The following is a 27,963-nucleotide window of genomic DNA, read 5'->3' as shown; positions in this document are numbered from 1 at the left end:
TCACATCAAACACCAAAACAAACCACCATAGACTGAATCTGACATAAAAGTTACCTGAATTGCAGGAGGTGTCACTAATAAAACATATCTGCTCCCTATCAAAGGCAGATATATACGGCATTTTCCAGTTCCTAAAGAGCACTCAGAATTGGCCGATTCGTGAGTGTACAGGGTTGCATTGACTTCCAGCAGCAATTCAATCTGTTGGCCTCAACAACATCTTAGAATTCTGCTACAATAATCTGCTTGAGATAATAATTAGTTTATCCAAATCTGACCACTTACTTTTACACTTTGTTGGTTAAGGTTTCCAACTGCAACATAATACTCTCCATTTTGGTCAACTTCATACTCAAGGCTTCCACTCAGGCCTGTCAAACACCAAAGTACCAAACTTACATCCAAAAAACAAACAGGTGGATGCTGAAAACAACTTGCTTACAGGAGATTATATCAGAGACAAGTTGCATCATCTATTTATTAAACTAGCTGAACAGGGCTGCCTATCTTTAGCAAATCATATGAGAAGAATATAGCTAGATAAATATATAGTACAATCTTCAAGTCCCTAACCAGGATGCACATGAGCTAGTGGATTTTCTGAGTAGACCAGTCTTCAGCAAAGAGTCCATTGAGAAGGGGACATGGAAAACAAATAGGAAAATCCATTTGGTGGAAGGGAGAAATAAATTTGCCAGGCACCAGAGAGTATTATAACAGATTAAGCGTTTGAAGTTCCAACTCATACACAGTGTGATGGGAAACATTTCATCAGTATTGTGATCATACTGTTTCGTGGGCTTTCTTTTACTTTGCCTTTTGTTTTGGTTTAACCAAATACTGTATCCAGAGAGTGGACATGACAAAGCAGCAACGATATAAGCTATTATTGCAACGTATTTAGCTGTCACTTCTAGTCATAAACCATGGAATCTCATTGATACCCACAAAATTTGAGAGTCCCTGCATTCACTGTTCAGAACCCTTTCATACTCTCAAAATCATTTCCATGTGGTTATAGGCCAATCTTTAGCATTAAACTGGTGAAGATCACCCAAGAGGGGAAAAAAAATACCGTGTCTGCACCATCCTGCTCTAAGAGAGGTGAAACAGACACCTCATTCAACTATGGCATATTGACCATCAGCACCTTGGGCATATGTGTCAACAGCACTGTAGCAAGCACCTCCACCTTCTCCTAAATATCCACAACTTGAGTAGAGTAGAAGAGAACCACAGCAGAAAATTCGTCAAACTCTATAATACACAATAGTATTATAGTTATAGGAGAAAGCTGAACTCAGCATGTCCACACTGTATGCAACAATACGCATGCGCAGTTCTGCACTCCACAAACTCGGGGATTGAAGCCATTTGCGGATCCTATTACCTAACCCAATGTAGCAACATCATGGTATGTGGCCCATTAATGCAAGGAACATGAGCATGCAAGAGCTATTCTCAACAGTCATACAAGGCACAAGACACTTGTTGAACAGCATATGGTATAAGATGTGTAGTAGTTGCGGTTCCCATTTGTATGGTACTTGGTGCAAATGTTTGGGATGCTGTATCTTTGGTTCAGAGCAGTTACCCATTTCGTGAAGTGGGGTTTTGATAGCACAATGGCCTGAGGCCCATAATGATGATGATGATGATCGGCAATACTACAAGGCTCCCTGGAATGCACATTTCAGAACTATCAAGGTTCCCAGCAGGCAGGACCAGTGCAAACCTGCAAATCAGTCCTAGATTGAAAAACCAAACCCAACAAAAGAAATCAGAATCTGCAAAATAGATGTTAGTAGTGAGATGCTTTATAGCAAAACAAAGCAAAAGTTAAAAGACAGTGAATGACTGTGGGAATGAGTGAATGCAGCCAAAGACAAAAGAAGGAAAGCCTGAGGACAAAGTAACCTATGCACCCGACACATTAGCCTTAGGAACTAAGAGTTCTAAGTAATATGAGACTAGTGTAGTGTGCCCTAAGGGTGCTAGCCTGTGTGGCCACCATTGTGCATGGCCATCAATAGGTCTCTACCAATGAAACCCATGTTGAGGGGAGGAAAGAGTCCAAACAGGGGGTGCACAAGGAGACCTCGGAATGGATGCAAAGAGTACAATGGATGAGGGATTAGCAGACCAATCACTTAAGCCTTTAGGTGTACTGAACCAGAAGGGCTGTTGAGGCTGTCCGTGTGCCACATGTCTAGAGACAGCTATCCCAGAAGCAGTAGATGGGAAAGAGTGGGAGACATAGCCCCAGTCGACTATCCAAGTGGAGTGGATGCAATTGTGGCCTACTATGGTTTCTTAGCTGGGAGACCTTGGGACTTAGTATGACACTCCTTGTCTACTTGGGTCGATCTATAGCAAGGTGTGAAAAACCTATTTCTTTTAGGGAGTTGTTGCAAGATGGGTTCAGTTGCTTAGTTCCCATCTGAAGGCAACTAGACCCCTCTTTGCATAAGTATGTGGGGAGGTATTTTTGTGGACTTGGTCATGCAACCTTGCGTAACACAAGAATTGGCATTTGAACGCAAAGAAGGTTGGCAATTTGAGCAAAAAATTTATGTGTTGGATAAATCAGAAGTATTTTTCAAGGAACTTGTTTAGAAAGAATGTAACCGGATTGTCATCCAACTTCAGTGAGCCACTAATGGCAAACTCAACGAGTAACTACCTATATTCAGCTAGATTGACTTTTAGGACATCCCCTCACTAAAAAGAAAACTCTTGAAGCTCAAAGTTGAGATTGGTGTGTCAGGTTCGATCTCTTGCCACATAGAGGTCAAGGAGATGACTCCAACGCTTGGGTAAGAGGGAAATGTTGAAACTGGAAGGACACAACTCAGAGAGTTTGAGATCGAGCAGGAGTGAGCATGAGAGTGTGACGGCTGGAGAGAGTGTCAGCAGAGTGAAAAGTCCGAGACGATAAGACTGTACCAACAATGTGTTCGTACACAAAGAATAAAATGTATTTATACGTAGGGCACGTAAAGGGTGCATTCACATGTACAATGTGTGTGTACTATATACACGGAGGTTACCGGGCCTTTATATCCCAACAACCTCCCACTTAAAGGTCCGATATGAACCTCTACCTAACCAACTCCCACTAGTCGAATGCAGTGCTCGTGTTGAGCTCTGCTTAGACTTTTAGTGAGAACATCTGCAGGTTTATCTTGTGTTTTAATCTTGGTCAATGTGATTTGACCATCTTCCAGAGTCTGTCTGATGAAGTGATATCGCACATCTATATGCTTTGTGCGTGAATGATACATGGCATTCTTAGCCAGATACACAGCACTCTGGCTATCACATCCCAAAACTGCAATACCCATAGAAATGCTAAGATCATCTGCAAGTCTGCTCAACCATATAGCTTCCTTAGAAGCTTTAGTAGCTCAAATGTATTCAGCTTTAGTGGTACTCAGTGCAACAATATTTTGCAACCTGGAATACCAAGAAACAGCCCCACCAGCAACTGTAAAGACATACCTGCTGGTGGACCTACGAGTGTCCAAGTCACCTGCCATGTCTGCATCACAATAACCCTATGAACTAAGTGCATATTGCCCATAGCAAATACTTTTTCTTTGTGTACCTTTAAGGTATCGAAGAATACACTTGACAGCCTCCCAATATGCTTTGCCAAGATTTGACATAAACCTGCTAACAACTCCCACTGCATGAGCAATGTCTGGACAAGTAGCAACCATAGCATACATAAGAGAGCCACAAGTTGATGCATAAGGAACTCCCTTCATAGCATTTGCTTCCACGTCATCTTTCGGGCTGTTGGCTTTGCTAAGCTTGAGATAAGGAGGTAAGGGTACCCCAAAAGGCTTAGCTTCAGCCATGTTAAATCTGTCCAGTACCTTCCAATGTACTTTTCTTGAGATAAAAACAGCAATTTCTGCATTCTATCTCTACGAATCCTCATGCCCAAAATATGCTCTCATTTCCTAAATCTTTCATGGAGAAAGCTGATTTCAGCTGATTTTTTAGACCATCCAAGCTAGTCTTTCTTTTCCCAGCTAGTAACATATTATCCACATACAAAACAAGTATTATGGGGCTGCCATCCGTATCCTTTTTCATGTACAAGCAATGATCTACATGCTGCATGTAAACTCATGAGATAGCATAAAAGTATCAAACTTTTTGTACCACTGCCGTGGTGCTTGCTTCAGCCCATACAGGCTACGTTTTAGCTTACACCATCTGTTCTTTTCCAAGAACTACAAAGCCCTCAAGCTATTTCATGTAGATTTCCTCATCAATGTCACCATGCAAGAAAGCTGTTTTTGCATCCATTTGATACAGCTCTAAATCCAAAACAGCAGTAAGAGCAAAAAGAACACGTAAAGTGGTCATCTTCACAACAGGTGAGAAGATCTCTTGGAAGTCAATCCCTTCCTTTTGTGCATAACCTTTGGCAACTAGCCTTGCCTTGTACTTGGGTTTCCCATCAACTGTCTTGACTTTGTACACCCATTTGTTTGGAAGTGGCTTTCTTCCCTTTGGTAATGACACAAGGTCCCAAGTATCATTTGCATATAGAGATTTAATCTCTTCCTGCATAGCTAGCTCCCACTTACTGCTGAACTCACATGACTTGACCTCTTTGTATGTAAGAGGCTCACCCTCATCTGTAAGCATCACATAATGCAAGGAGGGGTCAAACCTATGTGGTTGCCTTCTTACGCATGTAGACCCAATGATCAACATTGTCAGAAATTGGGTCTACATCATGAGGTATATTATTTTCAGCATTCATTTGCTGCTGTAAACCATTTTCAGCATACTATTCATGCTGTACAGCACCTTCATTTTCATTTCCAGCACCTGCATTTTCATAATCAGCAAGCCTATCTTGCTGTCCATGACCTCCTTGTGCTTCTATTTGCTGTCCATCATCATCTGGCTCAAAAGTAACCGGCTGATCATCAGTTTCAGCCTGTGGTACAACACCTTGAGGCTCATTTTCTGAAGTTATGGGTGGCTGCAAACTCTGAAATTTCATCTTTTTCAAATCTTCATTAGAGGCTAGAGTGCCTTTCAGCAATTTTGCCTCATTAAACACAACATTATGGCTGTGAATAATTTTCTTGGACTGAGGTAACCACACTCTGTAGCCAAATTCACCCTCATCACCATAGCCCATGAAGTTGCCTTTGGTAGATTTTGGGTCAAGTTTATTCCTCAGTTCATTCCTAACATGCACAAAGGCATCACAGCCAAAAATGTGTAAGTGGTCATATGAGGCCGATTTGCCAGACCCAACCTCCTCAGGGATGCCATTATTTAAGGACCTATTTGGAGAGCGGTTGCAAATGTGAACCGCGGTTTTGAGTGCCTCTCCACAAAATGCACGAGGGAGATTAGCAGTGGACAGCATGCACCGCAATCTTTCACATAAAGTCCTGTTATATCTTTCAGCCACCCCATTTGAAAAAGGGCTGTAAGGGGCTGTAAGCTCCCTCTTAATACCATACAAGTCACAAAAGGACTTGAATTCAGTCGATGTGAACTCACCCCCATTATCAGTTCGCAAGCATTTCAGCTTTCTACCTGTCTAAGTGGTCACAAATGCATGAAAAGTTTTAAAAACAGCAAACACATCACTTTTCTTTTTCAACAAGTACACCCAAATCTTCTTGGAACAGTCATCAATAAAGGAGACAAAGTATGCAGCACCACCTAACGATTTCACGGGCATACTACATACATCAGAATGCACCAAGTCCAAGACATTGGACTTACGAGAGACACCAGAGTAAAAAGAATTTTTTATTTGCTTTCCAATCTGACACTCGTTACAAAAATCAAGTTTAGAGCCTTTTCCATCAACCCTCTTCAGAGAGGTAAGGACATCAAGTCCTTTTTGGCTCATATGGCCTAATCTCTTATGCCATAACTCCAAGTGGCTGCAAATTTCAGCAACTACAAGAAACTTGCCATTCAAGGCTTTACAGTGCAAACAATAGAATGTGCCCTTCTTGGTTCCTTTTGCAATCAGCATGAAACCCTTTTTCACTTTCCACAAACCACCACCAGACTGTGTGGTGTAGCCATGCAAGTCAAGCTAACCAACAAACAATAAACTCTTTTTAATGCCAGGCACATATCTGACATCTTTCAACACAAGCTCTTGGCCATTGTCTAAAAACAAGTGTAGGGTACCAATCCCATCAATGCTGCAAGCATGGTTATTTCCAAGGTACACCTTTCCATGACTGCCTGCATTGAACATAGCAAAATACTCCAAGCATGGAGTTACATAAAAAGAGGCACCAGAGTCTACAATCCAAGTCTGAGTGACACCATCATCAACAAACAAGAGTGCATCAATCACATCAGCCATGGTAATCTGCATATCATGCATGTGACATACAATGGCATCATGATCAACTACACAAAATACATCAGCCTTTGTATCTGAAAGCTCCTCTATGACCACACTAGAGGCCACATTGGCCTTTTCTTTGCCTTTGGATGTCTCCAATGCATCTGTCTTTTCTTCTTTCTTCTTTTTATCTCCTGCATTCTTCTTTCTCTCTTGTTCCTTCTTGTAGTACCTGCAATCAGGTTTCTTGTGGCCCTTCCGACCACAATGATAGCAAGTAATGTCACTCTTATCCTTTCCTTTGCTCTTGCTCCTGTTTTTCTACCCTGCATATGCATTTTTCTTTTCAGCCCTGCCTCTTACATTATAAGCTGAATTGTTGCCTTCTCCACTAGACATACGTCTGATTTCTTCATTCAAGATAGAACCCCTCACCCCATCATATGAGAGATTCGGGTTATTGCTGAGTGAAACCACCAAGGTTTCCCACGAGTCCGGCAGTGTCATGATCAAAAAGATCGCCCTCAACTTATCATCAAAGTCCAAGTTTGCATCTTTGAGCTAATTTAGAATCCTTGTAAAAGCACTAAAGTGCTCAGCTGCAAGCTTTGACTCATCCAATCGCATATTCACCAACTTGCATATTAAATGCACCTGATTAACAGGTGTGATGATCTCATAAGTAGTCTTCAGCTTCTCCCATATTGCATAACCTGTGTCTAAACCCTTAATGTCTGTCACAATGTCATCAATGACACCCATCTTTATGTAAGCCTAATCTGGACTGGAAGAAGTTGCAACCATTTTATCACGAACACAAGAGTAAATGCACTAATCTGCGGAAGCACAAGCTGAACCAGCAAAATACCTGCTGTTTTTCCTCAACCAGAAATAAATCTCTATTGTTTGTACAATAACCAACCACCACTGAACGGGCAAAAGATGCAAAAATTTACCAAATTCTGCGCAAATCCCCAAAATTTCAAGTACAAAATTGCATGAATGTTAGTCAATCTGACCCAGTTGAGTAAAAGCTTTGCCAATACATGAAAAGCCCCAAATTTCTAGGATCCAATGTCAAGAAATTTAACCCAAAAATGCAAAATTTCGACAAAACTTGCAAAATCCCCAATTTAATTAAGGTCACCGCACGCAATGACTGCAACTTCTGACTCAAAAGTCACTGACAAGCATGAATGATGCCAAATCTGGGAAAAGCCCCAAATTCTGTGGCCCGATTTACACAAATTTTGCAACTGTGCCTCTGGTGTGTGAATACCCGCCAAGGCAAGCGGTAATTAGGGGATTAGAGAAAATTTTGATTTGTTTTTGAAAAAAAAATGAAGGAACTAACCAGCAGGGGGGCGGGGGGGTGGGGGGTCCGTTGACCCCCCTCGCGTCACGTCGCCCGCTTGTCCACGTCGCAAACCATCACGCGACCCTGTCATGTTTGCCTGACGCTTGCCCACCGGCGCCACCAACTTGTCGCCCATCACGCGAACCGCCCACAGAGGTCGCCTGCACGTCCCATCGTTCCAGTCGTCGCCTGCACCGGGCCTTTATATCCCAACAGGGAAAGTGAAGGAAAGCAAAAATGCCCAAGTGGTGTGCGCAGCGAGAATGGAGTGATCCACAAGCTGAAGCATAAAGAACACCCTTCATAGAGTTGGCTGCCATGTCATCTTTTGGGCAATCGGCTTTGCTAAGCTTAAGGTATGGTGGTAATGGAACACCAAGTGACTTAGCATCTGTCATAGAGAAAGGATCAAGCACTTTGTCGATATACTTTTCTTGTGAGAGAAATAAGAGCTTCTGCTCTCTATCTCTCGTCACACGCATGCCCAAAATATGTTCAATTGCACCCAAGTCCTTCATGGAAAAGGCTGAATTCAGCTGTCTTTTCAATGCATTAACCTGGCTCTTATGCTTACCAACAATAAGCATATCATCCACATAAAGCACAAGGATAATAAGGCTTCCATTATCAGCCTTCTTTGTGTATAAGCAGTGATCTGCATTGCTTCTTTTAAACCCATGTGAGAGCATGAAGGCATCAAACTTCTTATACCACTATCTAGGAGCCTGTTTTAAACCATACAAGCTTCTCTTAAGCTTGCACACCAAATGCTCCTTTCCTGGCAAAACAAAGCCCTCTTGCTGTTTCATATACAGCTCTTCTTCTAAATCACCATGCAAGAATGAAGTTCTAACATCCATCTGATCAAGTTCAAGATCCATAGATGCAACAATAGCAAACAATACCCAAAGAGTGGTCATTTTGACAACAGTTGAAAAGACTTCCTGAAAGTCAATCCCCTCTTTCTGAGTATAACCCTTAGCCACAAGCCTGGCTTTGTATTTGGGTTTGCCATCCACACATTTGATTTTGTAGACCCACTTGTTAGGAATAGCTTTCCTATCTTTGGGCAATGAAACCAAATCCCAAGTATTATTCTGATACAATGACTTTATTTCTTCCTGCATAGCTTGCTCCCACTTTTTCTTTAACTCACATGACAATGCCTCTTTATATGTAAGAGGCTCACCCTCATCTGTGAGTAAAATGCAGTCCAAAGAGGGATCAAACCTTTGTATGGGTCTCCTGACACGTGTAAACCTTCTCACCCAATAATCTGTGTTATCAGGCAATGGATCTACATCCAAAGGAATGTCAATGACCTCATTATTTGGCTGCTGAACTGCATTTTCAGGTTGCTGTAATAAATTTTCAGGCTGCTGTAATTGATGTTCAGCATGCTGATTTTGTTGCCCAAACTGATTTTCAGCATCCCTTTGCTGCCCATTTGCATCTGACTCAACAATGACACATTGATTATCATAACCAGCATCAAATGGAGCTGAATTTTCAGTGGCTGATGGCTGTTTAAGTGGCTGATCATGCTGGAATTTCACTTTCCTTTTGTCTACATCACTAGATGTGGCATTTTTCAGCAGCTTTGATTCATTAAATACCACATCTCGGCTGCGTAGCACCTTTTTCATGCTTGGAACCCAAACTCTATAACCCATTTCACCATCATCTCCATAACCCATGAAAATGCCTCTGAGGGATTTCATGTCAAGTTTGGTTCTACTATCAATAGGCACATGTACATAGCATTTGCAGCCAAAGACCCTTAAGTGGTCATATGAAGCAGGTTTGCCAGACCAAACCTCTTCAAGGATGCCACTATCAAGTGCACGATGTGGAGATCAGTTGCAAATATGCACGCGGTTTTAAGTGCCTCTCCCCAAAACAATTGCGGGAGATTAGTTGTGGACAGCATGCACCGAATCTTCTCACATAAAGTGCGATTCATTCGCTCAGCCACACCATTAGATGACGGATTATAAGGGGCTGTAAGCTCTCGTTTAATCCCATTTTCATCACAAAAACTATTAAATTGTTTAGATACGTACTCTCCCCCATTATCTGTTCTTATGCATTTCAGTTTTAAGCCCTTTTGAGTACTAACAAATGCATAAAACCTTTTAAAAACATCCAACACCTCACTTTTCTCCTTAAGCAAATAAACCCATAGCTTTCTAGAGTGGTCATCAATAAAAGACACAAAATAACAGAAACCACTATGAGTTTTTATTGGCATGGTACATACATCGGAATGGACTAAATCCAAGATACATGCCTTCCTAGAGGCTCCATGAGAGTATGAACTCTTTACATGTTTTCCAAAGACATAGTTATCACAAAAGTCAAGCTTTGAGTTTTTCACATCAACTCTTCCAAGTGAAGAAAGTGCATCCAAACCCTTTTGGCTCATGTGTCCAAGACGCTTATGCCATAGCTCCATGTGTGACTGTACTTTTGCAACTACAACAAACTTTCCACGAAGTGCCTTGCAATGAAGATAATACAAAGTTCCGTTTTTACCACCTCTAGTGACCAGCATAGATCCTTTCTGTATTTTCCACATTCCACCACCAAAAGGTAGTGTAGTAACCCCTGCTATCTAACTGCCCAACAGAAAGCAAGCTCTTCTTAATGCCAAGTACATACCTAACATCATGAAGAATCAATTCCTGGCCATTTTCAAGAGCTAGGTGTATGGTGCCCACTCCTTCAATATCACATGCATGATTATTCCCTAGGTAAACTTTTCCAAGATTACCTGCTGCATAAGTAGAAAAACACTCCAGAGATGGAGTTACATGAAATGAGGCACCACTGTCAACAATCCACGATTGTGACAAACCATCATGAGCAGATAACAAGGCATCTATCACATCCCTTTTAGTGATATACATGTCTTCCACTGTCATAGCATGTGGATCTGAAGATGCAACCAACAAATCAACATCTTTATCTTCTTCTATCTCCTCAATGACAACACTAGATACCATATTTGCCTTTCTGTTTCTTTAGGGGTAGAGCTGCTATCCTTCTCATTCTTTTTGCCTTTTGCATTAGCCTGCTTCTTGCGTTCTTGCTCCTTCTTATAGTACCTGCAATCAGGCTTTTTATGCCCTTTGCGTCCACACTGATAGCAAGTGACATCTTGCTATTTTTCTTTGCTTTTGCTGCGATTTTTATGCTTATTTGTAGCATTTGACTTCTTTTCTGTCCGTTCTCTAACATTATAGGCTGATCCACTATTTTTTCCACTAGACTTGCATCTAATCTCCTCATTGTGGATAGAACCACGTACACCATCAAATGTCAAGTTGGGGTTGTTGCTCAAAGACACAACCAATGCTTCCCATGAATCTGGCAAAGTCATGAGCAAGAAGATAGCCTTAAGCTTAGGATCAAAAGCCGGCAAGCCTACATCCTGTAACTGACTCAAAATACCTGTAAATGCAGCCAAATGCTCTTAGGTGGGCTTAGACTCATCAAGCTTTAAGTTGACTAACTTTTGCATGAGATGGACCTGATTAACAGGAGTAGTATTCTCATACGTAGCCTTGAGTTTCTCCCAAACTACATATGCACTGTTGAGTCCCTTGATATCAACCAAGATATCATCAGTAACTGCCATTTTGATGTAAGTAATGGCCTTTTTATTCATTTTAGCCCAATCTTCATCTGACAAAGCAACAGGTTTTTGTTCTGCCAAAGCATCTTCACAATCCTTCAGAAAAAGGATACCCTGCATACGATCTTTCCAAAGATCAAAGCCATTGCCATCAAATTTGCGAATCTCAAAAAGATTCTTTGTGTCAGCAGTGGATGCACTTCCAGCCATTTTTCCGCAATAAATTTCTGCAATAGAATACTGAATGCAATCAGCCAATAGCAAAGGTTGCTATATATAACAGCAAATACACAAACTTGCACTTCAAAGTGTGCCCAAGAAGCAGATATTTTGCTGTAATTTCAGTCCAAAGGGCTGATTACAGCATATACACAAAGCAAATCTGATACATATGCATACAAGACAGCTCCCACTTCAATAATACATCACCGTAATGCCCAAATGCAATAACCCAAGTGTTGTATGTGCCACTGTTTCACTGCACAATGAGCATTTAGCAATACATGTACCAAGAGAAGCTGCCTTTTCATAACATTTGATACATCCCAAGTCCAAATTTCTCCCACTTAGCAGTGAATTTGCTGTAATTCCACTGTCAAAGCACAAATCGGCTCAAAATACATCACTAATGTGAAAAGCCCCAAATTTTCTGCAATAAATCTGCCCCAATTGCATTAATACATGTTCCCGAGAGCATAAAACGGGCAAATTCAGCAAAATTTCATAAAATTTTGCAAAAGCCCCAAATTTTCCGGGTCCAAGTGTGCACAAATGTCAACCAATTTGACTTGGCTGAGCAAAATTTCACCAATACAACAAAAGGCCCAAATTTTATGGGTCCAATGTTGAGAAATCTTACTCAAACGAGCAAAATTTCACCAAATTTGGCGAAATCCCCAATTTATACGCGCACAATGTCTGCATTTTGACGCAGATGTCTATATTATGCATGAACAGCACTAAATCTGGAAAAGCCCCAAATTTTCTGGCTCAAATCTGAGCAAATCTGAGAACTGTGCTTGCGCGCACGAACCGGGGCCCGTTTTAGTGTGAGAAGTCACAAAAAATTGCAAAAATGACTGTCATGACCTGTCGACTGATCACGCTGATCAGAAACGAACTGCTGTCTGTCCACGCTGACCACGTCAGCTGTCGCCTGACTGTCGCTGAGCAGATTTGGCTGTCGCCTGTCCACGCTGACCACGTCAGCTGTCGCCTAACTGTCGCTGAGCAGATTTGGCTGTTGCTTGTCCACGCTGACCTGTTTCTGACCTGGCGACTGTCTGTCCAGCTGTCGCCTGTGTAAAACGTGACCTGAACACTGTCGCCTGACTGTCCTGAACAGAAACGTGACCTGGAAAGATGACGACCTGACCTGTGCTGACCTGGAATGGCTGTGCCTGACCTGTCTGGTTACAGACTGAGCAAAAACGAGCCTGCAGCACTGTCGCCTGTTTTGCGCATGCTCTCGCCTGACCAACAGAGATGACGACTTGCTGATTTCTCACGAGCGAAGCGCTGGCGATGTCTCGCACAGGCTCCGGGAAGCGCACACGCCTTAGCCAAAGCTCTGATACCAGTTTGAAGGAAAGCGAAAATGCCCAAGTGGTGTGCGCAGCGAGAATGGAGTGTGTTCAGCAGTAGAGAGTGCAGAGAGAGTAGAGACTTGAGTTGGGTGTATACCAGTGTGGCACACACAGAGAATCAAAGAATGTATTTATGTTTTAGGGTACGGTACATTTACACCCGCAAGAGTGCGGTCACATGTACAAGTAAAATATATACACGGGAAGTGTAGCGAAGGGCCTTTACACCCAACAGAAAGTATTGTAGCTGAGAATAGAACTCAGGAAGTAGTCCTAGCATTAACTCAACATTGGCTATGGGATTTCGAGCTCTCCATTGATAGATGTGATCACGGTGAGCTAATCAAGGGTTTGGCATAGGCTCTAGACCAATGACTAGGCCCCAAAGACCTTGAGATTCAACGCTTGTTGCATTAAGTTAGACCAAGTGACGAAATTTGACCCGTCAAAACAAGTCTTATCTGTGAAGGCATTCTTGGCTGAAGCAACAAGAGTGGTAGTTTTAAACGAGGGTTAGGGCAAGGAGTGGATAAATTGGAAGTATTTTTCAAGCAACTTGTTTAGAAAGAATATAACCCGCCAACTTCAATGAGCCACTAATGGCAAACTCAACAAGTAACAGTCTATATTCAGCTAGATTGACTTTTGGAACATCCCCTCACTTAAAAGAAAACTCTTGAAGCTCAAAGTTGAGACGGTGTGTCAAGTTCAATCTCTTGCCACATAGGGGTCAAGGAGATGACTCCAACGCTCGAGTACGAGGGGAAAGTATTGTAGCTAAGAATAGAACTCAAGAAGTAGTCCTAGCATTAACTCAACATTGGCTATGGGATTTCGAGCTCTCCATTAATGGATGTGATCAAGGTGAGCTAATCAAGGGTTTGCAATAAGCTCTAGACCAATGACTAGGCCCCAAAGACCTTGAGATTCAACACTTGTTGCATTAAGTTAGACCAAGTGGTAAAATTTGACCCATCAAAACAAGTCTTATCGTAAAGTCATTCTTCGCCGAAGCAACAAGAGTGATAGTGTTAAATGAGGGTTAGGGCAAGGAGTGAGTACACTTGGGAATTAGCCCAAGAGTGACCACCATGCATACGGAATATGAGTACACTAGATCCGAAAGTGGGTATGGGCTGACTAGGCATGGGCACGTTAGTCGCATGGGTAGCCCAAGGAGAAGGGATGGGGGCATGGCAAGCAAAGGTTGGAAATTCTTGCATGGGAGTGACCCGAGGAGTGATAGATGGTACAACAAAGATAGAAGATGGAAATTCGTGCGTCTAAGAGGCCGATTCTTTTGAGTCGAGCAAGGAGAGGAGAGGAGGGGGAGCAAGGGGGGCGGGATGGGTGTGGTGTGGTATAAATGTTCAAGAGTAGAATGAAGGGCATGCCCATTACGCTGCACAACAATCCCAAGATATGTGGTCACTTTCGGATGGAGGGTAGTTGAAGGGGATGCCCATTACACTACACAAAAATCCCAAGATAGATAGCTGTGGTCACATACCAATGCAAGAACAATTGATACTTTGCTACACAGAAAGGATTCGGGCTTCCAAGTTAATGATGATAAGCCATCCAAAAAATTATCGAAGGATGAGAAGAGGGACAGATCTAGCATAGAGAATTAAAGGGTTGCAAATAAATGCTTTGTATGTGAATAGGAGAAGTACGTGGCAAAAGACTATCCCAATAGGCAATAGGTTGTAAAAGCCTAAAATAGGGAGATTCCAAGGGCAAAAAGCCCAAAACATTGGTTTTTTGGTGCCTGATGTAGTTAGTGATCAGCCCAATGATGATGCTACTAAGCCTTGCAAGGAGTGGGGGAAGATCAAGGGGATCAGCGTGCATTGATTTTCTTTAATAATGAAGCAAGAGACAATTTTATCTCCACAAAAAAGTCAACCCCCGTCTAGACATTAAAGAGGATAAGATAGGGCCTATCATGAGGACATGTATTTTTAAAACCTCACTTAACATGTAGATTAATTTTTAATCGCATAGTTAAGTAAACATTGCACATGTGAGGTGTAACTAGGGTTAGAGTCAATTTACTAGCCCCGAACTCGAGAAAATCAGAGGATGTCAAAGGCAAAAGTTGTTATAAGTTATGCTACACAAGGACTTGGTGGTATCTGGTGCCAATTGTTGGCCTAGGTCATTCATTTGCCTTGAGGGTTAGTTAGTGACACTAGAAAAGTGATGTTTAATGATACCTAACGCGAGTCTAATGGTCAAAGATGACACACAAACACTCAAGAATGAAAGTTGCCTAGCCAATTCAATTATTGGCCAATCAAAAAAAAAGTGGATACCAAAATAATTATTAGATTAATTTTTAATATTTAAAAACTGAAAATTAATATTTGATTATGGATAATGCTGGAAAAATCATTTGGAAAGACTGCTGCTTGTCAAAAATGCCCATGCAAGACTGAAAAACGTCTTTGGAGGCTAGAGAGAGGCATTTTTTATGCATTCAACTTGCAAGAGAGAGGAAGGAGACACTTTTGGACTGATTCACAACCATTGAAGAACCTTTTGAGGTAGCCAAGGATAGGAAAACACCAATCAGCGGCAAGTGATAGCATAGGTTGTTGAGACAAGGCAGCAACAGTAAATGACTAATTTTCTTCAATTCTTCAAGAAAAAAGTATGAATTTTCTCTCTCCTCAGCATTCTCTCTCATCTCTCGGATTTTCCACAACCTTACTCCGAAGATTACTACATTGAGATCACTAGAAGCTGAGAAATTTCAGATTTCTCTACTGTAAACCCTAATCTGCAGCAAAAATTAGGATTTAGCAGCAACCTTGGAAAGCATGCCAGAAATTGGAAGCTCCAAGACTTGGATTCAACAGGGCTGAAGTTGTTTTCAATCAAATTCAGGTGGAGGGACTAGCAAATCAATGAATTTGGGGTATTTTCCATCTCCATCAAAGTGAGTGAAGGCCAATTAACTATCGGAATCAAGGGGCAAATAAGATTGAAGACTTGCTGGTCATTTTGGACAGCAAGGAGAGTTGGAATACCGAAAGGGATTGAGAAAATCCCATTGTACATCAACTTCTTCAAGTTAAAGAAATACCGAAAGCGACACCAATTTTGGGGCCAACAAGGTATCCATTGTCCAAGATTGTGAGTTAATTTGCATTTCTTAGTTTTCTAGTAAATGTTGTTGCCTGGTTTCAGGGCCCATTGAAAATATACTTTTTAGCACGGCTCTGAAACTATATAATTGCTAGTTTTCAAGGGATGATCATCAATTCTCAATGATATTCACCAAGCTTTTATGGACAATAGAGTCTTATTAGATACCATTGATAGTTTAGCCATGGTTTATGATTAGTTTCTACTTTACTATGGTTGTTTGGTCAAAACACGTGGTTTAGAGTTAATGGGTACATCCCACATGGTCCTGACAATAGTTAGGCTTTACCTTTGGTTAGCCATGACTTAGTTATGTTGGCTACACATTTTAGTATGTAGTGGCAGTAGCATAGTATGAACAATAGCAAGCTGATGTTCTTTGAATGTGATGCCTATACTTTTTCCACTTCATCACCCTTTTGCTTTTGTCAGCTTGCAATGCAATCAAATGATTGCAAGGATTTTAAGAGGGAGGTCTATCATGAGAAGATGTATTTTTAATACTTAGCTTTGACATTATGAACTTGTATACATGTGAAGTGCAAGTCAATCAAGTCACCGTGACAGCCTAAGTAACCCAAGGGAACATTGGGTGGCATTGGCAAAAGTTGTACAAAGCTATGCCGCGCAAGTACTTGTAGATACTACGTGTCTTTAGGGCCTAGGCCAGTAATTGGGCCATTAAATGTCCAATGGTGACATTGTGGAACTAGGCATTAATTAATAAAAGTAATGCTAGTCCAAGGCTAATCAATATTGGGGCCATTAGATGCCCCATTGGGGCTAGCACATTAATTGTGAATGGGCACTAGTAGCTAGTTATTAGGCAAGGTCGCCACCTTGCTTTCTTGTCCCAAGAATAGCTAATAAAAATCATCCTCTAGCTTGGCCAAGTATGCCCTCTTCTTCTTCGGCACTAGGTGGCAAAAGATCATGCATACTTGGCCCTATGTATAGGTCCCTCGTGTTTCTTTCTACTGGAGGCGAGCACAAGTTTCGCAACGTCCCTCATTGTACAAACTATTCTATGGGACATTCTTGCTCCAAGGGCTGAGAGGAGGGCGAGTGTGAGAACAATATATGGTAGCCAAGGTATGGAGTATGGAAGTGAGTTGTGTCATGAACTCCTCTAATTGTATGCATGGATCCATGCCCTACAAGGCCCAATGCAAATGGTCGGAGTAGGCATTCACAGTCTACCTAGTAAAGCAATACCAGGAAAATCGTTGAGAGTATCTCCATGGTGGGATAGAATCATATCAGTAGTTGATGCTGAAATGAAGGTAGGCATGATCTACAACTAGTAAAGCAATACCAGGAAAATCGTTGAGAGTATCTCCATGGTGGGATAGAATCATATCAGTAGTTGATGTTGAAATGAAGGTAGGCATGATCTACAACTACTACAGTGGGGTATGGGGAGATGGTAAAAGATCATATTTTTGGGATGAGAGGTAAGGACCTTTATAGATAATCCATTGTGCTTGCTCGGAACCTCCGTATAGATCCTATAGGGAGGCCTCCTCTCGATCGTCTAGATGCATGCTCATTGCTTATGTAGACGACATGTGACAATATCCAATCTCGACCATCTAGCTAGGCCATTAAGAATAGCTACTCCATATGCACCTCCTAGAGCCAAGAGGCGGTGGTCTCCATAGCCTATGCACTTTGCACTATCCTATGATATCCTCTTGAGTCCCATCTAATCTGAAGCAAGGATCCTCGCTCTCAAAGAATGGTACCTATCTTTGTGTCGTGCATGCATTAAAATCCCCACCTAGTAGAACATCTCCTATGTTGGAGTAATGCATGATATTCTCATAAAGTGATAGGTAGAGTGACTCCTCCCCCTAGGTAGCACATGCAAAGCCTACTAGGGCGAAGTAGCATGCTGCAATATATCTGTCATGTGGACGATCCATATGTATCCAGATCCACATGAGGCAAGCCTCCTCATCTCTCCACATGACTTGCACAATGTGCTATAGCTCTACTTTCCATGTAAAACTGCCACCCCTCCTGACCCTACAATCCTGTCTCATGATCATGCCCAGGAGCAGCAAGTCATTTCCCATCTGTAGCCCCTCACCTCTGGTAGGCCGCCACCTAGGCTCTAGTGGATCTCTGCATGCTTCCATTGCTTGGTTGAGAGTAAAGAGTGCACTAGCCAACTCGGAGCATAGAGTACAAGCCAGATAGGTAAGAGCTAGCTTGAGCTTTAAGAGTAGAGTGCTTTAAAAAATAAGCATTCCCTCTAGTCCCATTGTGCTTTGAGCTTGTTCAAGGCAACATAGATGTTGTGAGTAGGAGAGGAAAGGGGGTGGGAGAGGCAAATACGAGGACGGATCCTGACTCCTGCAAAGTGGGGCATGTGGAGAGGATGCACCACTGCATTCTGGGCTTCCAACTGAATCTGCATCATTTATCCTATCACCTTGCCCTTGCCATGACAGCACTGGATTTTCATGATCCCTTGTAGTACATGCAGGGATAAGGTCTGCATAGAGAGTGGTCTCATACCACTCATTTGTGCAGCAATACATGTTTGCAAATTCAAGATCAACAACATTAAATATACCTTGCCTCTAGAAAGACAACAAGATAATACAGACATGAGCTCATGTACCATTTGAACATTTTCTTGTCATGCAATGATGGAGGGATTAAGAACAATTCTGCATAAGAGACACTGCTGCTCCTTACTTCCTGAAGATTGTCTCTAGCACTTAAGACACTGCATGGAAGATGGGAAATCACATCAATAATTTAGCATCCTGGCCTGAAGGTTGAGGGTGGAGACATTAAGGAATCAAAAAGAACTCATACCTATGAGATCAACAATCTATACAAGGATGGCTATAAAGACATCAAATAAGGAACGGAATTCTTGTGTCAGACAAGGCATTGGCGCCTTCATAGTATTTATGCTGTGTATAAAAGGGTTTAAATACTGAAATGAACATCCAACACAAATCACAAGTCCAAGTTCTTCCATTCATGGAAATATCTGAGCGCACCATGTACAGTTTTCCATGCTGAGGCTGCCTTTGGATTTGTCGGATCTTGAATCCATTGTTGTAAACCATTGTATCCTGAAGTTTGACAGCCAACTATACGGTCAACAATATTCAACAATCTGGTGCATGCTATTCACTTACTAAAATGTAGAGAAACACAAGATGCATAGAAAACTCATGCTACCTTCTGATATAGTTAGAAGAATACTAAAAAAGCCACTTGACTCAATAAAGCACGTTACACGAATCTTTGAACCCATGTTGAGCCATATACCAAAATCCTGGTTACAGAAACAAGATAAATGTATACGCAACCAGTACAAATTACAATTAATTTCTAAGTTGCTGGATTTAAGCTTTGCAAAAGAGTTCAGCAGCTTAACCAAGTAAAAACTTACCTCATGATAGTCTGGGTCAAGAAGCACATCATGGGATTCATTCCATGAGGATCGAAGACCAAGAAGTGGACGAGATGAGAAGCCATATAACATAGGCCCTGTTTGCTCCTTCTCTGTCACCTTTTGAGTTACACAAAAGAAAAATCGATGTGCTCAATGACAACAAGAAAATGAACTTCCTCAACCTCTCTCCTTCATGATTTCCACTTGTGGGAAAAGAAACCCTCTCTCCCTTCATCTACAACCTAACAGACTTGACCAACAGGTCTTCTATGCAACAACAGATGCAGCAGACTTATGATGCCCAATCAGAAGCATTCAAGACAAAGCAGATATATAACAGCATAAAAAGCATAACCCAATTCAAAGTTCAACGTCCAACACATTAATAGTGAGTATCGTCATCTACATAGCAGATACTATACTCTAAGCCAAAGTTAACACTTCAAACACAATCTTGAAAGCTGCCCCTAGCTCAAATGAAAGATCCACTCCTGAATATCTACTCATGGCCCTAGAATTAGGGGGCCTTGGGTGGATAAGAAACAAAAAAAATGAAGAAAATGTTTCAGAAGCATGCCCTACATCTCTTATTTTAGGAGACCTAGTTCCCGTGCTACTGTGGGTTTGAGACCAGGATTTGGATGACTTACACTCATTTCCCTTCTAAGATGACAAGTTATCCTCCTACTATGGGGTCTTGACACCACTAGACTGTTGAGGTTTAGACACCTCTCTAGTGCTTACTTGGGCTTGCCCCCATTGTTTCACATGTGTAAGTTTTGTACTAGCTCTTTGCTACATCTTCAGTTCTAATTGTACACTCCCGCTGGATCTATTGGTCAAGATCACGTAGAAATGCTGACAAAGCCTCATCATCAATTGCTTGACCCCATTAAATGGCAATCGAGAACCTTGTTGCTAAAATAGACTACTAACAAGGAGTTTTGCTTCAAGCAAGCAATCAATCTCCAATTAAACAAGGGTGGGGTAGGACGATTCCTAAAGGACTAGATATGAATAAATACATGCTAACACCCCCTCTTAGATCTTGGGGAATGTTTGAAGACCCAACAATCTCATATGATGAAACATGGAAGCCTTGAAGCCTAAGACAAAGGCTTCGTGAAGAGATCTGCAACATTGTCTATCATGGGACAGTAAACCACCACTAGCTCAAGCCACAGCACTTTGGTTATCCACATGTACCTCTATAGGTCTATGGAAAGCCAATCTCCGCCAACATCCAGCAAAGCCAAATTGCTGCCTATATAGTAGAACAAAGGGCACAATACTGAACCTCCATATAAGATAATGCCATAATAGGCTGCTTCTCGTTGCTAAGATGACTCTCTATCCAAGGGAGAAGGCAAAACTTGTGGTGGAGTGTCAAGAGTCAACACCTCCAACCCAATCTGAATCACTACATCTAGGGAGTGTGGTACCCTCTCCATACATGATCCCATAGGATCTTGTCCCCATAGATAGCACAACATACACAAAGTAGCTCTCCAATGGGCTTGTATAGGAGTCTTCATAAAAGAAAACAACAATGCCGCAACAAAAGTAATGTCTGGTCTTGCATGAATGAGCTGGATCAAGGAGCCAACAATGCACCAATAACTAGTGGTATCTAGAAGGGCATCTCTTATAGAAATAAGCTTGAACTCTAGGTTCATTAGGCAAGATATGGACTTCAGCGATTCATACTAAACACCAAAAGTAACTTGTAGATGTACTTGTGCTGTGAGATGAAAATGCCATGTGCCATCTGATAAATCTCAAGACCAAGGAAGAAATGGAGAATCCCGAGGTTGGTTTTGTCCAACTCCTAGCATAGAATCTCCTCCATCCAATTCACCTCTCTTGTGAATCACTCCTTGTAATGATTATGTCATCCACATAAAGGACACGTCTCTAGCCCTCAACCTTATAGTAAAGGTTGGGATCATGGCCTAATTGGCAAAAGCCACTCCTATAGAGGGAACTACTTGATCTACTAGTATCAAGCCCTAGGACCTAGCTTCAAACCATAGAGTGCCTTTTGCAAATAGTAGACATGGTCATCCTTTCCCATTGGAAGGTTGATAAATATATATCTCCTGTGAAGATATGCTAGGGTTTGTATGAGAAAATACAGCATGTACGACCAAGACTGAAACACAAAGACTCAGATGAAGATGAGCAAAACTCAAACCCTAAACGCAAAATGCAAAACTCAGACACAGAGACAAACACAGAGAGAAGAAACTCTGAAGTGAATGAATGCTGTAAATGAATGTAAGAGTGTACAGAATGCCCAAGGGCAAAGCAATGCAGTGTCAAAGAGTGACATCCACCGGAGATGGATCCCAAGTGTTGCAACCACCAGTCAAAGTGTCAGAGAGAGGAAGACTGTCAAACGTAGTCCCAACAGATGCTAGGGATGCCGGCAACAACTGTGGAAGATGAAAGAGGAAGATGGCGACACCAAAAGGCTGCAAATACAACTGAGTAGGAAACGCTTGGATGAGTAGTAGTGTCACCAGCAGCCAGCTAGAGTGATGAAGGCCAAACGCAAGCTATAGAAGATCATCGAAAGGTGTGGGAGACCACTACAAACTGTTACTTGGAGTGTCCAATCACAAGTTGGAGGTGACAAACTGAGTGTTGGTGATAGCAAAAGAGTCCAAACATAGCAAGGAGGAGTGCGCCAAACAATAGACAACAACCAAGGAGGAAGGTGCCAGGCATTGCAAGGGCTGATGGAAAAGTGGCAAGAGTCATGAAAAGTAGGCCACCACATAGAAGGCTAATGGCTGAAATCAGCACTAAAAGAATGGGGCTGAATGGTGGGCAACCAATCTATTAATAGATGTTGAATGATACCCCAAAAAATTAGGGTTTTGGGTGAAGTATCATGTGAAGGATAGTGATTTATTACGTCGGCGGAAACAGCTTAGGATCATCCAATGGTGCTTTGCACAATGGGATACATAGTATGCTACACATTGAAGAATGCTCATGCAGCACGTACCACTTGCACAGTGTCCCTTGTAGGAAAATTATTCACTTGCCCAAAACTGAGCCTATAAGGGAAGGTGGGTAATGTATACCCCAAGGCATCCCACCCCAAAGCAACCAACGCATTTGACAAAGGGTGCACGTTAGCTGCCCAGTAGCCTACCAAGACTACAAAGACAATGGTTATCTTACCAAGGGAGTCCAAGTAGTCACCCTAGAGAGCACAGGGCATCAGATAAAGGGTGCTCGTCGATTGCCCAATGGGCTACCAAGCCCTACAAAGGCACATGGAACCACATTGAGCTTTTCTTTTTTTTTTTAAGGGGGGGGGGGGATTTAAGGTGAATTTTATGGGTCATGGCTGATTAAGTGACAGTGATCCAAAAGAAGGGAGTAGGGATGATACACCAAACACATCACAAAACAATACAAGCTAACCCATCCACTCAAGGATATCAATGACGAGGAAAAAATGATGAAGTATCATGTGAAGGATGGTGGTGTAATCCATCAAGGAAACAACTTAGAATCATCCAATGCTGCTCTGCACAATGGAATACATAGTATGCTACATGCTAAAGAATGCTCATACAACAGGTGCCACTTGGACAGTGTCCCTCCTGGAAAAATTATTCACTTGCCCAAGCACCCTAGTACAAAGTTAATGAGATCATGCAATGCATAGGGAAAGGTACAACAGGGGGGGAAGGCCAATATCGAAGACAAGTGCTGAAGCCTATAGAATACCAAGAAGGGTAGGAACCTCCTCTCAACCTAGATATCAAGGCTGAAGAAGGAAGAGGAGCCAGAGAATGTCAATCTTTGTGGAGTGTCAAGAACCATGGGGATAAAGATGACAAAGCATCCCTACTAGAAGAGCAAGGATAGAAGTCACCACCATGATAACATCGAGAGAGATTCTACACGATCCACTGCAAGGGAAGAAGCCTCCATGCTGATAATAAAGTAAAACTCCTAGTAAATGAAACCATGAAAGGAACAGTGCGTAGGTCTTGTCTCCGATTCAAGAAGGACGGGTGCAAACTTGCGTGTGAGCCCTTCACTTAAATTCAAAACCCTGCAAAAGAGATCAAAATCTGCAAGCACAAAGGTGAGTAGTAAGATGATTTAAAAAACAAAACTAAAAATAAAAGAAAGCAAAGCTAAGTGCAATGTAATGAGAATGTAAGTATACAATAGAAGTCTAATTTTTAAAAAAAGGCTAAGTGTGTGGCCACTATCATGTACGGCAAGGTGAGCAAGGGGTCCTAGAATATGCAATGAATGCCCTAGGAAAGGACACAAAGTACAATACGTGAGTCACTGGCAAACCGATCAACCAACCTTCGTGAGTAGTGAAGGATATAGGCTGTTGAGGCTATCCACATGCCACGTATCCAATAGCCGGTGGGACAAATGGAGCAAATGGTGCAATAGCGGGAGGCATAGTCCCATTGGACTGGCCGACCAAAGTGGAGGCAATCGCAGCAATTTGCAGTGGTTTTCTAGGAGGAAGACCTTGAGCCTTGGTATGACACTCTTCGTCCACATGGCCCGACCTCTAGTAGTGTGTGCAAAATCTATTTTCTTAGGAATTTGCTGTCAAACAAGTCGTTTTTTCTTAGTTCCGTCAAAGGAAGTGGTGTCACCCTTGTTTTGACTTGCCTTCGTATCTTGCGAGTTCTTGCTACTGGTGGTTTCCCCTTCCATAGAAGAGGCAACCAATACTCACGTCTCTAAAGAGATCTGTGTGAAGGACTTCTTATAGACTTGATGATGCAACCTCACATAACACAAGAACTAGCACTCAAAACCCCTAGAAGGTCGGCAATCTAAAAAGTGAGATAATGTGCTAGATAAAATAAAAGTATTTGTCTAGCAACTTATTCAAGAGAACATAACTTGATCGTCATCTAACTTCAGGGAGCCAATAGTAGCAAACTCGAAGAGTAACCGTTGATATTCAACCAACTTAACTTTCAGATCATCCCCTTTCTTAATGGAAAACTATTCAAGCTTAAAATCAAGATTGATACATTGAGTGCAATCTTGAGCTACATCGTGATCAATGAGATGACTCCAATGCGAAGGGAAAATGCTGTAATTGAGAGTGAAATTCAAAAAGCAATCCCTACATTAACTCAACATTGGCTTTAGCATTGCAAGCTCTCCATTGACGGATGTGACCAGGGTGAGCTTATCAAGGATCCAACATAGGCTTATGGCATAGGCTCTATACCAACAACAAGGTCCCAAAGTCCCTAAGATTCAAGCACTTGTTGCATGAAGTTCGACCAAGTGGTGAAATTCAACCCGTTAAAATAAGTCTTATTCGTGAAGGCATTTTTTGTTGTTGCAACAGGAGTGGTAGTGCTAGGAGAAGGAGGTGGTGTATAAGGGGAATAGGGTGAATAGAGGGGATAAGGTGGGAGAGCGGAGTACACTTGGGAAGGAATCCCAGAGTGCCCACAATGCATATGAGAAGTGTGCACAGTGACCCCAAAGGTGGGCATGGGGGCATAGTAACCACATGATGAGCCCATGGTAGAGAAATAGGGACACGTGGAGCAGAGGATGGAAATCCTTGCGTAGGATATCCCTGCTTCTAAAAGGTCGTACAAGGGGGTTGTGAGTGTCCACTGGTAGTGAGGGGGATACCAATCACAGTCATCCCAAGGTAAAAGTATGTAGTAAAGTGGGAGTATGTGAAAGGTACAATGTTAAAGAATGGCATTCCCCCTAACGATGCTCCAAGAGGTGAAGTGAATGGAGGATAGGTAGATGGTGGGATGAAGAAGAGAAAGTGTTAGGAGCAGAGATGGAAGATCCAATCCCTAGTGTGCTTTGGGCAAAAGGGGATTGTAATCTCAGGTTTTGGAATGAAGATATGAGTAGATCAGAATGTGGAGAAGCTGGTAGTGGGATGGTAAGAAGTGTGGTTTACTTGCTCAAATGAAACAGATGGCAAAGATGCACCTGAGGAAGGGTATCTGCTTCAAGAGCCTCCTTTATTAAAGTTAACATACTGAAAATCATCCGGATTCTGCACAACAAAGGAAGAAACAAGAGAGGGTTTTGGCTCATACAACTCAAAAGGGTTACAAGGCCTAGGTATGATGAAAAAGATCGATCACCAGATACATCGAATGTCATAGTCTTGTAAAGAAAATACCCTAACACAGAAGCATAGACAGAAACCATATGACAAAGCACAGTCTGATAAAAGAACACAGTTAGGATTAGGGTTAGGGTAACTCAAAGACAATGAACACAGTGAATAAATGAAATGATATGACTAATAATAATACGATACTCATGCAGCAAACACACTATGCAGTGAATGAATACTGAACCTTGAATTCCTATATCTCAAGGATTAGTGTGTCGTACTCTAAACGGATCCCGAATCGCAGCAAGGCAGCCTCCGGATATCAAACACCAACAAACGCAGCAATGTGAGCTAGATCTGATACAGACTCCAGTCTAGAGAGAGAGTGTGCAAAAAACGCAGGCTATAGAGGGAGGTAGACAGCAAACGCAGGTTGTGTGGAGGCTGGAGACAGTTGAGGAGAGAAAAATTGTCGGGAACAGCAGGTAGAGGGGGAAAACTGCCAAACGCAGCTGTGAGGAGAGAGAAAATTGCTGACGATAGCTGATAGGTGAGAGAAAGACTGCAGCGATTGCAACAGGAGAGATAAAGCTGTCAGGGCAGCAGCTGGAGCCTGCAAACACAGCAGTTTGCTAGCGTGGCATGCTGTACGACAGCAGTGTAGATAAACAGCAGTCAGTTGCCAGGCAGAAACAGCAGCAATCAACATGTGGAGGGCTGAAAACAGGTGCCAGACTATAGGGAACAGTGATGGACAGCAAGGGCTGAGATGTCCTCTGTGACCGGGGTGTGGGCAACAAGCTGATAACACCTAAAACCTACAAAAACGAGATTAAGGAAAGAGTGGAGGGCTGACTGCCAATTTATAGAAAATTAGGGCTCTAGATCCTCTCTCACTTAACTCTCTCGATCCGCTTCCTGTTTTAGGGTTTTGGCTAAAATAAGCCTAAAATAAACATGTTTTGGGGCTGGTTAAGTGTCTAAGTGCATTTCTTAGCATAACACCCCTCTTAAACCCAAAATAGGGCAAAAAAAGTAAGCAAGCCTAAATTTTGATTTACCCCAAGGCGTCCCACCCCAAAGCAACCAGGGCATCGGACAAAGGGTACACGTCGGTTGCCCAGTGGCCTACCAAGACTACAGAGGCAATGGTTATCTTACCAAGGGAGTCCAAGTGATCACCCCAGAGAGGCCAGGGCAGTTGCCCAAGGGTGCACGGTGGTTGCCCAAGGGCCTATCAAGTCCTACAAAGGCGGATGGAATCAATGGACTTGTTTGGTGTTTTTTTTTTTTAAAGTGTTTTGAAAATACATAAGTATTATAGGGACAGCAGCCGATTAAGTGACAAATAGAAAAAGATAAAGAGAGTTTTAAACCCATATTAATCCCTCACACTGACTAGGATAAGTGCCTAAGGATAATAAAAGTGTGTGTATGCGTCAATCATGTGGTGAATATGTGGAGAGGCAAAAAAGAGGATGGTGGGCTTAGCAAGACAAGCAAAGCAAGCAAGCAAGGATAGGGAAATTGCCTTTAGAAGAACTGCCATGTGTTATGCTATGAATATCGTCGATCCTAGAGTCGATCACTCCAAAAGACCGAAAAGGGATAAATGCACACAAATACATGTGAATAGAATGCCAATGAATGGGATAATGCAAGGCAGATGCAAGATGTCATGCTCATGCAAAATGCTATACAACGGTGCCATTGGGACAGTATCCTCACATGGGAATTATTCACTTGTCCAAGTGCCCTTTTACAATCAAGTCATCCTGACAGTCCGGATGAAGTTACAAATGTCCATAATACAATACAAAAGAATAAGTGAATGTAATGTCTAAAAATTGTAAGCATCATCACTGTCACGATCAAGAGTAGAAGCCGCCCCCTCTCAAACTGAAAGGGAAAGCAAGAGGGAAGCATCCTCTCTCCGTCAAGCTGAAGAAGTAGGGGAGGGTGTACCCAAGCCGATCCTGGATAATAGGTACTGAAGAACTGGCCGGTTGACCGCTTTGGTCAAGATATCTGCAAAAATTATCTGATGAAGGCACAAACTCTAGGTGAATAGTCCCTAGCTCAACCTGCTCTTGGAAAAAGTGAAAGTGCACTCCTATATGCCATGTCCGCGGTATGAAGATCGGATTGCCCGCAAGGGCAATGACACTCTAGTTGTCGCAGCAGACAACTGTGGGAGAGTCACATGGAAAGTGAAGTGCCGCCAGTAAACTTCTCAAATAGATGGCCTTGGTGGTGCCATCGAAAAGAGCCCGGTACTCAGCCTCGGCCGTGGAAACCGCCACCGTCTCTTGCTTACAGCTTGCCAAGAAATGAAAGCCATACCCAAG

At 42.3% G+C, this 27,963-nt stretch overlaps 1 protein-coding gene across 5 annotated transcripts in view; it reads right to left on the bottom strand.

The window, feature by feature from the left end:
- APD2 (RING/U-box superfamily protein) overlaps positions 1-27,963 on the bottom strand; it is a 62,837-nt gene that overhangs the window by 18,996 nt on the left and 15,878 nt on the right. For all 5 annotated transcript variants that reach the window (XR_015690944.1, XM_087678446.1, XM_087678448.1 and 2 more), the window contains exons 5-9: positions 19,504-19,623; positions 19,290-19,386; positions 19,106-19,180; positions 286-371; positions 55-201 (exon numbers count right to left, since the gene is read on the bottom strand). Coding sequence is in view for 4 of the 5 variants with exons in the window: in XM_087678446.1 (XP_087534572.1) it covers positions 55-201; positions 286-371; positions 19,106-19,180; positions 19,290-19,386; positions 19,504-19,623 (525 nt within the window). In the remaining variant the exon portion in view is untranslated. The remainder of the gene's footprint in view (positions 1-54; positions 202-285; positions 372-19,105; positions 19,181-19,289; positions 19,387-19,503; positions 19,624-27,963) is intronic.

This window comes from Lygodium microphyllum, chromosome 5, assembly GCF_053477565.2.
Source record: "Lygodium microphyllum isolate KBCC chromosome 5, Lygodium_microphyllum_v1.1.10, whole genome shotgun sequence".
Classification (NCBI taxonomy): Eukaryota; Viridiplantae; Streptophyta; class Polypodiopsida; order Schizaeales; family Lygodiaceae; genus Lygodium; species Lygodium microphyllum.
Note: the sequence above shows the minus strand (reverse complement) of the source record. Positions and strands in the feature narration are given on the sequence as shown.